This window comes from Buceros rhinoceros, unplaced genomic scaffold (assembly GCF_000710305.1).
Source record: "Buceros rhinoceros silvestris isolate BGI_N320 unplaced genomic scaffold, ASM71030v1 scaffold14255, whole genome shotgun sequence".
In the NCBI taxonomy this organism is placed as follows: domain Eukaryota; kingdom Metazoa; phylum Chordata; class Aves; order Bucerotiformes; family Bucerotidae; genus Buceros; species Buceros rhinoceros.
The window spans coordinates 5297-17791 of record NW_010411242.1 but is presented as its reverse complement, the minus strand read 5'-3'; the positions used below and the strand labels follow the sequence as shown (position 1 = coordinate 17791).

The 12495-nt window shown below is 51.0% G+C and overlaps 1 protein-coding gene across 1 annotated transcript; it reads left to right on the top strand.

Moving 5' to 3' along the window:
- The first annotated feature begins 1426 nt into the window (after positions 1 to 1426).
- POLL (polymerase (DNA directed), lambda) lies at positions 1427 to 11856 on the top strand. The gene is made up of 8 exons (XM_010135943.1): positions 1427 to 1541; positions 1805 to 2099; positions 3138 to 3300; positions 6400 to 6723; positions 7336 to 7509; positions 8717 to 8845; positions 10858 to 11026; positions 11404 to 11856. Exons 1-8 carry the CDS (start codon positions 1427 to 1429, stop codon positions 11766 to 11768), a joined length of 1734 nt encoding a protein of 577 aa, XP_010134245.1. The 3' UTR covers positions 11769 to 11856.
- Positions 11857 to 12495: the final 639 nt, after the last annotated feature.

Here is a 12495-nt window from a genome sequence, read left to right as displayed (position 1 = left end):
GCCCGGTCCCGGGCCCCGCCGCGAGGGTTCGGGGAGCCGTTTCCTGCCCCCGAGGTGTCGGGTGCCGCTGGACCTGGGGCGAGCCGGGTCGGTGGCGTGAAGCCTTCGTGGCCCGAGGATGCTGGCAAGGCAAGCTCGGTTCCTGGCGTGCGTGTTTTGGTCTAGATGAGTTAAAATGCGACCTGGGAAAACACTCTTCCGAGTCCTGAAGGGGCCTTAGGCACCTAGAAGCTTGCGAGGGTTGGTGTGGTTTTTTAAACGTGTGTAGTAGAAAGTACTCTAGCTCCTGGCTTTGCACAAGCTGGCAGTAAAGAAATATCTCGACCCTGTGTGGATTGGCTTGGCACACTGGGTAAGAACCTGCTTTTGGGACAACGCTGCTACAGTTTTCAGAGTGGGGATTTTTTTGGTCAAAATGTCCTGAAAACGGGAGCATTTCAGTGAAGGTGAGTTTTGGAGATGTAGCCGGGTTTCTTCCCCCCCTGAAGCTGAACGCTTCCTTACGGAGGCAAGAACTTGAGTCCAGCTTTGGGATGGTCTTCCAGAGGGTTGTGTTTAGGATTTAGATGAGAAGGTGGCTGTAGAGAGGAGACATGGCTGAGTGGGACCGTTTTCAACTCTTCCAAGCCTAATGTGTTTGTGCTGGCTAATGTGTGTGGGAGCCAGCTAAGCAAAATATGAAGTGCTGCACAGAGGGGAAACCTTCAAACTGGTGTAGCTCAATGCTGCAGCGGGGTGGAGGGGACTGGTGGGTTATATGGTGATGTGGGGTTTTGTTTGCGCTCTCGAAAACTGAGCTTCCTGCTAGCCGGGGACAGTAGTTAAAGCTCCAGAGTTCACCTTCGCAAGGTTCGTGATGGTAAAGCTACAGCTGTAACAGTATTGGACTTGGCTAATTAATCTTTACTAATTTGCTGTTTCCATCTGAGGCTGGGTTGGGGCTTTTCCTCCTGCAGCTGTGTGAAATACTTGGTGTTGATCAGCTGCTTTATCTCTTGTCCTTGGTGACTGGATTGCGGCCCTGGCAGGAGAGGCGTTTCCTCTTCATGGGAGCATGCTGAAGAAATGGCTGGGAAATAAAGTTCCTCTGTTGGCTGGTCAGGATGGAGCTCCAAAACCTTAAAGTAGTTGAATACTTTCTATTATAAGAACCCAGGTTTAGCGGTTTCTAAGATACTCAAGCAGGGTCTTTTTACCTGGGTTTTTGGTGGTTTCTAACTTCTAATTTTTCTGACCTCATGGGCTGAAATTCTTGTTTCGAGGTGCCTTCCTTGCTGGAAGGCAACAAGAAAAAACCCCAAACCAGCAAAGTTATTGAGCAAAATGAGTGAATCTTGAGTTGTTGTGGTTGTGTAACACTGTTCTAAGCAGCCTCCCTCTTTCTTACTGCTATTCAGCACTTGCAGCTAAACTTCCTGCCAGGCCTATGGAGCCACGAGGGATTGTCAAAGCCTTTCCCAAGAGGAAGAAGGTGAGGGATGACTCGGGGAAAAGCGTCCCTCCAAAGATCCCAAAAGAGGAAGGAACAGAGATACCTGAGGGTAAGTCCTGCATGCCCATGGCATGGACTATAATACCCAGCTTGTTAACCAGAGGTGCCATTCCCCCAGAGGCTGGAAAGTCTGGCTCCCAAGTGTGTTTGTCTAGGCCATGGCCCGCATGCTGTGATGTGCCAGTTGGTGCTCCTCGAAGACTGCCTGCCACTGTTGGTGCTATCAAGTCCTATGTGAGATACGTAGCCCGGCTCGCTGGGGACACAGCTTCTCTTGCCACTGATCTCCTGCCCCTGTGTTTTCCTCAGCAGAGTGGCTGAAACCCGTCACTGCCTACGTGTTGCAGGCTGGCATCGGTCAAGCCAGGGCAGAGATCTTCCACAAGCAGATTGTCCAGAATGGGGGTGTTGTGCACAACCAGCTCTCCCCGGAGGTGACACATGTCATTGTGGCTGAAGACATGGACTGTGATCGGGCCTTCCGGCTTCTTAAATTAACCAAGCTACCTTCAGGGTTGCAGCTAGTGAAGGCCTCCTGGCTAAGTGCTTGCATTAAAGACCAGAAGCTGCTGAGTACCACTGGCTACAGTGTCTTTATCCCTCGCAGGTATGCAAATGCCATGCTGTCATTCCTCCCTACACCGCTTCTGTCCGAAACTGAACAGCACTAAAATCTGACCTCTGCTCAAAATCTTGGGCTGCAGCTCCTTGCAGCTCCTGTGGGCACAACTCAAAGTCACTTTTTCCCATACAGACTGCGAGATATAGTGACTTTGTGACCAGTTGCCATTCTGTGGGGTAGCAAAACATGGAACAGGGCCAGAGTTGCTGAGAGAAGTCCTGTCACTTGCTACAGGTGCTAAAGGCACATCTTCTTAATCCATTGGTGATAACAAGGAGATTTCTTTTAAAACTGCTGAGGATTGAGGGAACTGGGGTTGTTTACTCTGGAGAAAAGGAGACTCAGGGGTGACCTTGTCACTCTCTACAACTACCTGAAAGGAGGTTGTGGGGAGGTGGGGGTTGGTCTTTTCTCCCAAGTAACAAGTGACAGGACAAGAGGAAATGGCCTCAAGTTGTGCCGGGGGAGATTTAGGTTGGATATTAGGAAAAATTTCTTTACAGAAAGGGTGGTAAAGCATTAGAACAGGCTGCCCGGGATGGTGGTGGAGTCCCCATCCCTGGGAGCATTTAAAAGTCCTGTAGTTGCGGTATTGAGGGACATGGTTTTGGGACCCTGGCAGTGCAGGGTGAATAGTTGGACTCAATGATCTTATAGGTCTCTTCCAACCAAAATGATTCCACGCTGTTTCCTACTTACTGGAGTTAAAAACTAGAGAGAATTTGCACTAGGCACAAGAGAAAATAAGGAATGGAGCAGTAGGCAGGTGCTGGTTGCGGTCAAAATGTTTTGGTGAAGGAGTCTAAGAGTGAGATAGATAGGAGTGGAAGCTGCAGGTCAGCAAGATGGATGGAAATTGGGGAATTGAGCCAAAACCAGGGTAATTAGTCTGTGATCTGAGAGAGTACAATTCGTAAGAGTTGTTTGCTCCATCCCAAAACATGCAGAAGGATTTCTCAGCCAGACCTCTGGGGGCTGAGAAGTCCTTCTTCTCCTGCTCTAAAGGCATCTAATCCATGGCAGGTACCTGGAGGAGGGAGAACTGCAGAAAGAGCAGCAGCAGGTCCTGGGCAGTGGAGAGACCGAGCTGCCAGCAGAGGAGGGAGCAGTGCAACCAAATACCGAAGCACAAGTTGAGGATTCCTCACAAGGCCTGGGCACCCTTGGACAGCAGCAGCTGGCTGAGGTGAGGCTTCCTGCACAGGCTCTTCTTGTGCACAGAACCTGCATGCTGCTTTTCCTGGCTAAGAGCATCCCTGCAGGGATGCAGTGCCAGATTTTCTCAGCAGAGGGAAAGTGTTTGGATATTTCAGTGTGGTGGTGCTGGCAGACTCAGGCTGTGGACATGGTTACTGCTTTTCTTTGCCCCTTTTTGCTGTTAAAAGTGGAAACAACATCCTTTAAATTCCTGTCTGCATCAGAACATTTCCAGCTGAAGCAGTCCTGATGCTCTGATCAGGCCAAGGCTCACTCTGCTGATCATGTTTCCCCTGTGTCCTTTTTGGGGAATATTCCCTGGCTGAGAATCTCTCCCTTTCAGGAAACCATCTCTGGTATTTCATCCTGTGTTCCTGCCTGAGCTGCACTGACCCATTCTCCACTCCTTGGCAAATGCCCTGTTCAGACACATGTGCAGTGGATCAGGTTGCCACTCAAATGAATGTGGTGGTGTGCTTAAAATATCCGTGTTGGTTATTAGTGGCCTCTGCTGTGAGTCAGCTTCTCCAAGATGCTGTTAGCTTTCTTCCCTTTCTCTGTATTTTTGCTTAAGTTTGTGGAATTCTTTTGGGGCATTGCCATCGTTCAGACCTATCTGTAGCAGAGTTACCCCAGAGCTCTTAGAGCAGCAGCTGCCTTGTAATGCTGGCAACTGTTTTCTGACACAGTCCTAAATTTTGTTTCAGCAATCCCTGTGTTACTCCCTAACTGGCAGCCCATTGAGGGCTCCCTTGTTTTCGGCTTTCTCTTGAATATGTGTAGGGAGGGATCTTTCCTCCCCAGACTGACTTACTATCCAGTGTGCTATATGCAGAGCTGACTGCTTCTTAACTGCATCACCTTTGCATTTACCCCATCTTTGCTGTTTCTGGTAACTCTAATTTAGTGGCAGTTGTTATTAACAAATCTCACACTTAACAGGAGAAAGGCTCTTTTGTACTGTTACGGATCCTGTGGTATCTGCCCTGCTTTCTGCTCGTTTGCTTTGCGTGATCAGACAGCCGCAAGAGTCTGAGGCCTTATTGCCTTTTTTTTCTTTTAAATCCCCTCAAGAATTGTTATTTCCCATTAGTCTGTGCCCAAAAGCAGTGTTTGTAGACACTTCAGTAAAATCCCTTGTCCCAGGCTTAGGACTCTGAGAATTTGGGGAAGAGAGGAGAATCTGTGGGATATGCTTTAGAGACAGTACCAACCACTTTTGAGACCCAGCTACAACAGTAAAGCTGAAGCTGCAATCTCAGCTTAGAAGTATCCTCCATTTAAGCACAGAGCCTTTTCTATCTTGGGTGGGTATTTTTTCTCAAGGAGATGATGAGTGTGCCTTTGCTTCTTACTGAGCAGGGGCTGCTCTGGGAGTTCTGCGTTTGGACGGAAGCTCCTGTGCGGAAACCCTGTTACCAGTCAGACTGTAGCAACCACTGTGTGACTGGCATCTGGATGCAGTAGTTTTCTGCGAAGCAGCCTTTGCAGGCCATACCAGTTATTTACTGGCTGACCTCAGGGGCTGTTATCCCAGGCTGCCTGCCTCTCTCTCAGGTGGCCATTGCTTCAGCTACTGGCCTTCAGCTGCTGTCCTGGCTTCTGTGCTGTGCTCCAGACAAACCACGCACCTCCCAGTCTCACCCAGCTGCCACAGGATTCTGTAGTATCTTTGAAGCTAATGGGACTAGTTAGTTTTGCACCTATGGTTGTAAAGAGTCCATCAGCTTTGTTGTGAAGTGTGGAGAGTCAGGGGTTTGTGGTGTTTCACCTGTGTGACACTGCTGGCCAAGAGGATGGGAATTGCATGCTCCAGCTGCAGAGCTGTTTGGTTGGATAACATGCTCCTTAAATGCTTTTAAGAGACTTACTAAACAATCTGAACACTCTGAGGCTTTGCTGCCCTTAGAGAAAAGTGTCTTCAGGGAGCTGTGTTTCAAGGCGAATAAAACTGCTTTAGTCTATGAACAACCTCAGTCTGACCCAGTTTTCAGAGTTATAAAACAGGATTACAAAAGAGAAACATCTTGCCTTTTCTGTCTGAATACTTTAGCTCTCTGTTATGCAGGAATTGTGTTTCCAGACCTCCTTAGCCACCAGAATGAGAGGTTTACAACCTCCTTACAGGATATGGCTCTGACTTAGGCTGACACTCTGCAGAAACTCCTAACAGGACTTGTGCGCTGCGTGTAGTTACTGGACTGATCCCAGACAGCCCTGCATCATTCAGGGTTACTTCCACAGCACAGAAGCGCAGGGATCTTCTTGGAGTCCTGTGTTTATACACTAGGAGAGAGGGAGACCCCAGTGAGCAAAGCAATCTACAAAGCCTCTGTGCGGCTTCCCATTTCTATCCCCTTTGTTGGATACCTGAAGCCAAGGCTCATTGTTTCTTAAGTCTACACAGAGGCATCCTAATGCTAAGGGTATCAGCGAATGTATACATTGGTTCTTTCTTCTGTCACTGAGGAATGTTGAGTCCTTTGTGTCATTCCTTCCTCCCCCTTTTCTTTTGCAGATAGCCATGGGGAAAATGAGGGAGTTGTAATTTACTATCCTGTTAAGATTTTGTGTTTGCAAGTGACAACAGAGTTCAGTGCCTGTCTCCTGTCATCTGCATCACAGGGTGGAAAGTGCAGAGTCTGAATGTGAGAGATGTGTCTAAGCAGCCACCAGATCAGTGAAAGGTTTCCCAGTGGCAGCAGGGAGTCGGGATCTCACCCAGCAAGGGATTTCAGCATTGTCATGCCACACTGCTGGCAGCAGCTGCTCTCTTAACCAGTGTCTCAGTTAGGTCTCAGGGACTTGGCTGTGTGTGCTTGGATCACAGGTGGACAGCAATGTCTAGTCTCCTGTGCTCTGTGAGATGTGCATGTAGCTTGCAGGGGTGCATGTGTAGGTGGAGGCATGAAAAGCTGTGGTGCACACATAACCAACCACTTCTAGGGCTGGTAATTTGAGCACTGCATGCCCTGGAGGTTGGTTAGTGCTCCGACTTCCTATTCGCTCAGGAGCAGCCTGTGCCAAGGGGATGTGTGTGAACCATGCACTTATTCTCAAATGGCTGCTTTTCTACCTCTCCCTAAAGAAAGATTCTGATGATGAAGACAGTGAAGGAGAAGATGCTAGTGTCACCCAGGGAGATTTGGAAGCATTGATTTCTGGCCGCTACCCTGTGAAATCAGCACAGGAAACCAGTGACAGCTCTTCCGCAGTGGCCCAGCCTGCCAGCAAGTGGGTTTGTGCCCAGTCCTCCAACAGCAAGAAGGAGAATCACAACCAATGCATCACAGAGAAGCTGGAAGTGCTGGCAAAGGCCTACTCTGTCCAGGGGGACAAGTGGAGAGCTCTAGGCTACTCCAAAGCCATCAACGCGCTCAAGAGCTACCACAAACCAGTCACCTCCTACCAGGTAAAACATCTTCCCAGGGTGGCGGTGCAGGGAGGTAAACCCAGCATCCTAGCTCTGTTATGAGCCAGATCCCTTCCCCTTCCTGTACATGGAGTAGCTTATCTTCACGGCTTGGTTATTCCTTCCTGTGTGGTGACTTCAGTGGAAATTGTGAAGCAAGTGCAAGCTGGAATTCACTGACCATCTGTAGTGTTTTTAGAACAGCAGAAAAGTGGAGTCCAAGCCTTTTACGGCCAGATCTGAGCAGTCATGAGATAAGTGTCTTCCCCAGGCACAACGCAGAGACTTTTTGACCTTCCTCTTAAGCATCAGCAACTGACTGCCATTCGAGGTAGTCTATAAAATTAGCTGGATCTGAGCCTTACTGACTGTGACAGTCCAGCATTTAGCGTGTACATGTTTCAGTCCTGTTCTACACACTTGTCCTTTTCCACTTGGCATTGAATCACTGTAGCCTGTATAAGCCTGGGCTAGAGAGGAGATGATCAGGCAAAACCAGTCCTGCCACTTAGCAGTCACTGATCAAATGGCTAACCAGGCTCTGAGTGGGTAGCAGCCCCTCAGCCTCTCATGATCTTCACTTTTCCAGTAGCGACTCTGGTTTCTTGCTAGGAAGCCTGCAAAATCCCTGGGATTGGGAAGCGGATGGCAGAGAAGATCCTGGAGATCTTGGAGAGTGGGCACCTGCGCAAGCTGGATCACATCAGTGAAAGCGTGCCCATCCTGGAGTTGTTTTCCAACATTTGGGGCGCAGGGGTCAAGACAGCTCAGATGTGGTACCAACAGGTAAGTTTAGTGCCTTACACAAGAGGTTCTCAGACTGCGGTTTGAAGACTGCTGCTGGTAGGAGAATTACTTTCACAAATAGTTTCCAATTGCCAGTGTCCATGGATGGGATTTGAATCTGGTTTTATGGGAGAAGTTATGAGGCAGGATCCCATTGTGGGTGTGTTTGGAGAGAATCACAGAATAGAGGGGTTGGAAGGGACCTCTGAAGATCATCTAGTCCAACCGCTGTAGAACAGGTAGCACAGGATCATGCCTAGGCAGGTTTTGAAGAACTCCAGAGAAGGAGACTCCACAACCTCTCTGGACAGCTGGCTCCAGTGCCCTATCACCCGCAAAGTAAAGAAGTTTTTTCTTATGTTGAGATGGAACTTCCTGTGTTCTGTTTTGTGCCTGTTGCCCCTTCTCCAGTCGCTGGACACAGTGGAGTGCACCTGGCTGAGACTTGAGTTTGGGTGGGGGTAGGGGACAAAGATGTGTGATAGGAGGAGTGGGGGACACGCTGCCTGTGCTGTTAGCATCATTGCTTGGAGCTCATCTCGCACTGCTCATGGCAGTGGTGCTGCTAAGAGCCAGCCTTGAACCAGGACATCTTGGCCACGAAAGCTCCTTGTCCAGTTGCTGGCCTGTTGGCCCAGCTGACTCCTGTAGCTGCCAGAGCAGCTGTCCACCTTGCCTGGAAGGTGTAAAAAATTGAAGTAATTGTGCCAACAGGAGCAACCCAGCCCACTGGGTGGGTTCCTTCTTTAAAAACAGTTTGTCTCCTGAGCACAGAGCTAGTGAAGCCTGGTTTCCTGTAGTGTTTGGTGTGAGACTGGATTCTTTGCTGTCTTAAAAATGTGGTTGTGTTCATGCTGTCGGCTTTCCCTCACTGGGATATTCTGAGTGTTGTTCCTCTGCCTGCGTTACTTGTTTTCCTTCAAGCTTTAGGAACACAGAGCCTTAAGAACAGTAAGTAACCTTCTGTCAGGTTTAGTTAAGATTCAGAGTCACTGTGGGGTGGAGATTAGGTGTGTGTGGGGGTAGTGGGACTGCCTGAATCCCTCCTTTGAGGAACCAGGCCGACATTATCTAAATGTCATCTCAGAAGCTGTGACTGGCCTAAACTTGAGACAGGTTAAATACAATCTCCCCAAACCTTGGTTGATAGTATTTGAAGAGCAGAGTTTTGGTAGAGGTTTGAGTATCACCACGTGGTCTGCACTAGGGTTTCCGGACGCTGGACGATATCCGCACCAAGGCGACTCTCACCAGCCAGCAAGCTGTGGGACTGAAGCACTACATGGACTTCCTGGAGCGCATGCCTCGGGAGGAGGCTGCAGAAATAGAGCAGACCGTGAGTAGCTCGACCCCGTGCCCTCTGATTGGAGTACCTGCTGGGACCTGACAGGAGTGGAAGTGTCCTTCACTGTTATAGCTGAGCTCTTCAGCCTCCCCTCTGGGCAGGGTCAGTGCCTGGGGGACCCTTTTTGGGTGTGGGCACACAAGGTATCTACTTTGCCCCATGGAAAGGTTCAGCTGAGTGCTGGCATGCTGGAGGGTCCTTCACAGGTGTCAGTTCTACACTCTGCTTTGAAAAAGGCTGCTTGTGGCATGGTGGGATGAGCAGGTTCCCAGCTCCTCTTTCCTTCCTTTCACCTTCTCTGAGATGTCTTGCTTTCAGCTGAGGCACCTGAACTGTCTCCCTGGTGCTGCTTCTCCAAAGCAAGCTGTGAGCACCCTGCGAGCTGTTTGTCAGTGGGAGGACAGAGTGTGGATATTCTTGCTGGAAGCGAAGGGAATCCAGGTTGCAGATGAGTGCTGCTTACTCTGGTACGTCATGGCACTCCAGAATTAGGGGGTGCTAAGCCAGTGTACCCTAATGTGAGCAGAGAGCTCGGGGGACACACTGTCATTGCTACCCCTGTGCAACGTGATCACCATGGAAGCAGCAGCCAGCGTGACCCTGTCACTCGGCCACAGGGCCTGCCCATGAAGAATACACTCCTGCCAGGCTCCTGCTGGGGTGTCAGTCCCGTGTGCCGGATTAGCCATTTTGGTGGAGAGCTGTCCCTTTCCCAGGCAGGCTGGGTGGAGGAGCTGGCTCTTGGGGGTGGGTCTATTGTTATCTTGATGAGATTACTGCGCTCCCCTCCATACACACGCACACACCTCTGATCCAGGCCCAGGAGAGAGAATGAGGGATTAGTCACTCTCTGTGCTGCCTGTCACAGTGAGATCTGAGGAGCTTTTAGACTCTCGGGTGAGGCTGGGAGCTTTCTAGAAATCTTCATTTAAAGCCAGAAGGGGGGCGAGGACACCAGAGGAGGGCTTGCTCCGCATGAGAAAGGCTTGTGGCATCTTGGAGCACCTCTGGAGCAAAGGTTAATGGATTTATCTCCTGCTAATGAAGGATGATCCCCAAGAGTGACAAGGGGCTGTGGGCATGGACACTGCCTTCCTGAACCCCAGCCTCTTTGATGGCCTCGTCACTGGGAATTGCTGAGCCCCTGATTATTTGCTGCTAGCAGGGTGATTGGCACACTCAGACCAAGAATACTTAATTCCTGTCCGAGGTCTTGGAAGCCTTTCTTAAGCATTTAATGAATGAAGCCATCAGAATTTGCACTGTCTGCACAAAACAGGAGCTGGGCTCCAGCCTGGAGGTGGCTGCATTAGGGGGAGTTCTCATTACAGGTGTCTGGTTGCTGGCAGCAGCATGTTGGACTTAAACGCTGGGACATTTGGGTATTTGTTGGGTCAGGAAGCCCAGCTCTCCTGCAAAGGCAGAGCTCCTGGTGGGAGTGGACTTCAAGGGACACTTGCAGATGTTCTGCTGATTGGGTCCTGCTGGGGAGACTCTCCATGGGCCCATCTCTGCTTCTGAAACAGGAGTCATGACTGTCTTATGTTGCCCATAAAGAGAATCTGTTCGGAGCTGGTGCCCTCCTGACCCACGGGCGAGTTGAAAAACCTCTCCTATTGTCTTAGAAACCAAAGGCTCTGACAGGTTGTGCCATACTTTGTCTCCTCACCATTGCTGTATCTTCTTGCTTGTCCCAACCCAGCTCCAGTGACCACAAGAGCTGATGACTGATGATTGCACCATGGTGGATCATCATACTGTGTGGCAGTATGCTGGGTGCTTGCAGGACTGGGTGGAGGCCACGCCAGCTCAGGTGGCTCCTAACAGCAGGCCAACCTCCTTGGCAGAGCAGTTTGTCATGCCTGCCAAGTGGCTGCTCTGGATGGGGACTCTGGAGATGCAGGACAGGCCACAAGGCAGGCACACGATCCTCTGCTGCCTTGATGGAATGGACATGGAAGAGAGTGGTCTCTGACTTTTCATCCCTCTTTCTCTTCTTGGAGGTCAGACGAGCTGCCCTGGCCCTGAATCCTGGGCTCGTGTGTGTCGCATGTGGCTCCTACCGTCGGGGGAAGCCCACCTGTGGAGACGTGGATGTGCTGGTCACTCACCCAGATGGGCAGTCTCACCATGGGGTGTTCAGCAAGCTGCTTGACAGCCTCCACAGGAGTGGTAAGAGGGCTGGGTGCTGGCACATGGTGCTCGAAGCTGCTCTTAGCATAGCGGAGCTGAGGAGGCAGTGAGGTGAATGGCGTTCATAGAAGGGCAGGTGATTGCTTCTCCCAAGGACAGGGCATCTTGTAGGTCCTTAAGAGCACTGCCCTGGTCCTGGCCCTGCTCTGATGGCAGCTCCGCAGCCAGATCTAAGGAGGGAGTATTGCTGCAGCTCAGCATGGCTTCTCCAGTCTGCGTAAGGCTGTCAGGGCTGAGGCTGGTTTGTCCTTGGGGTCCCACAGCACACCTCAGCTGCTGTCTGGGCAGTGGGGAGATCGGGGTGCAGGTGTCAATCTCTGCCATTCAGCTCCTCTCTGCCTGTTCTCTCTCCTCAGGCTTCCTTACAGACGACCTGGTGAGTCAGGAGGACAACGGTGATCAGAAGAAGTACCTGGGGGTGTGCCGCCTCCCTGGGCCAGCCCAGCATCACCGCCGACTTGACATCATCGTGGTGCCTTACAGGGAGTTTTCCTGTGCCCTGCTCTACTTCACTGGCTCAGCTCACTTCAACCGCTCCATGCGGGCCCTGGCCAAGACCAAGGGCATGAGCCTCTCGGAGCACGCCCTCAGCTCGGCCGTGGTGCGAGGCCCTGGAGGCGTCAGGTTGGCATCTGGCCACACTCTGCCCACTCCCACTGAGAGAGATGTCTTCCTTCATCTGGGGCTGCCTTACCGGGAGCCCTCAGAACGGGACTGGTGACACCTGGTTGTCACCCAGCACACTGGGCCCACAGCCATGCTGCTGGTTTGAAGGGTGTTGGTTTCCCCAGTGCTGCTCTGTGGTCACTACAAACTGCAGAATATATCCCAGCAAACTGGGGCTGCTTGAAAGCACAGGGCCCTGCTGCTGCGGCAAGCATGAGCTTGCCTCTGTCTGAGCTGATTTGTGTCCTCTGGTGGGTCTCACTGCATGGGTCTGGGCCACTGCAGCTGCCACCAGCTTCCCCTGGAGCCAGGTAAGCCTTGATGGAGGCATAGGGGCCTGATGTGCTGTGCCTGCTTGCTCTCGGCCTGTTGTGTGCCGAGGATCCTCCAGTGCAGAGAGCTGTGATCCCCCCAAGGGCTCCTTGCTCCTGTCCTCTCAGGAGAGAAGCAGACTTCACAGCCGGGGGAGGTGTGCTCAGGAGGAGTTTGAATGTGATGGCACTGAATGTAACCCAGCAGGGCTGTGTGCTTGTGCAAAGGAGGCACAGCGAAACACGAGGAGATAGTTTAGTTCTAATTTGAGTGAAGCAAAGCAAAGCTTTCCCGTTTTGTGAAGCCACAGAGTCATCTGGTCTTTGATCAGAGCGTGTGTGTGTGTATTTGAGTGTATGTGTGGCTGGCCCTGTCAGTTCCACAGGAGTGGATTTTATTTCTCAGGAAACCTCAACTGTTTTGTAATCTGGAGATGAATTTCTGTGACTTGCAGTGCTCCGTCTCTGTAC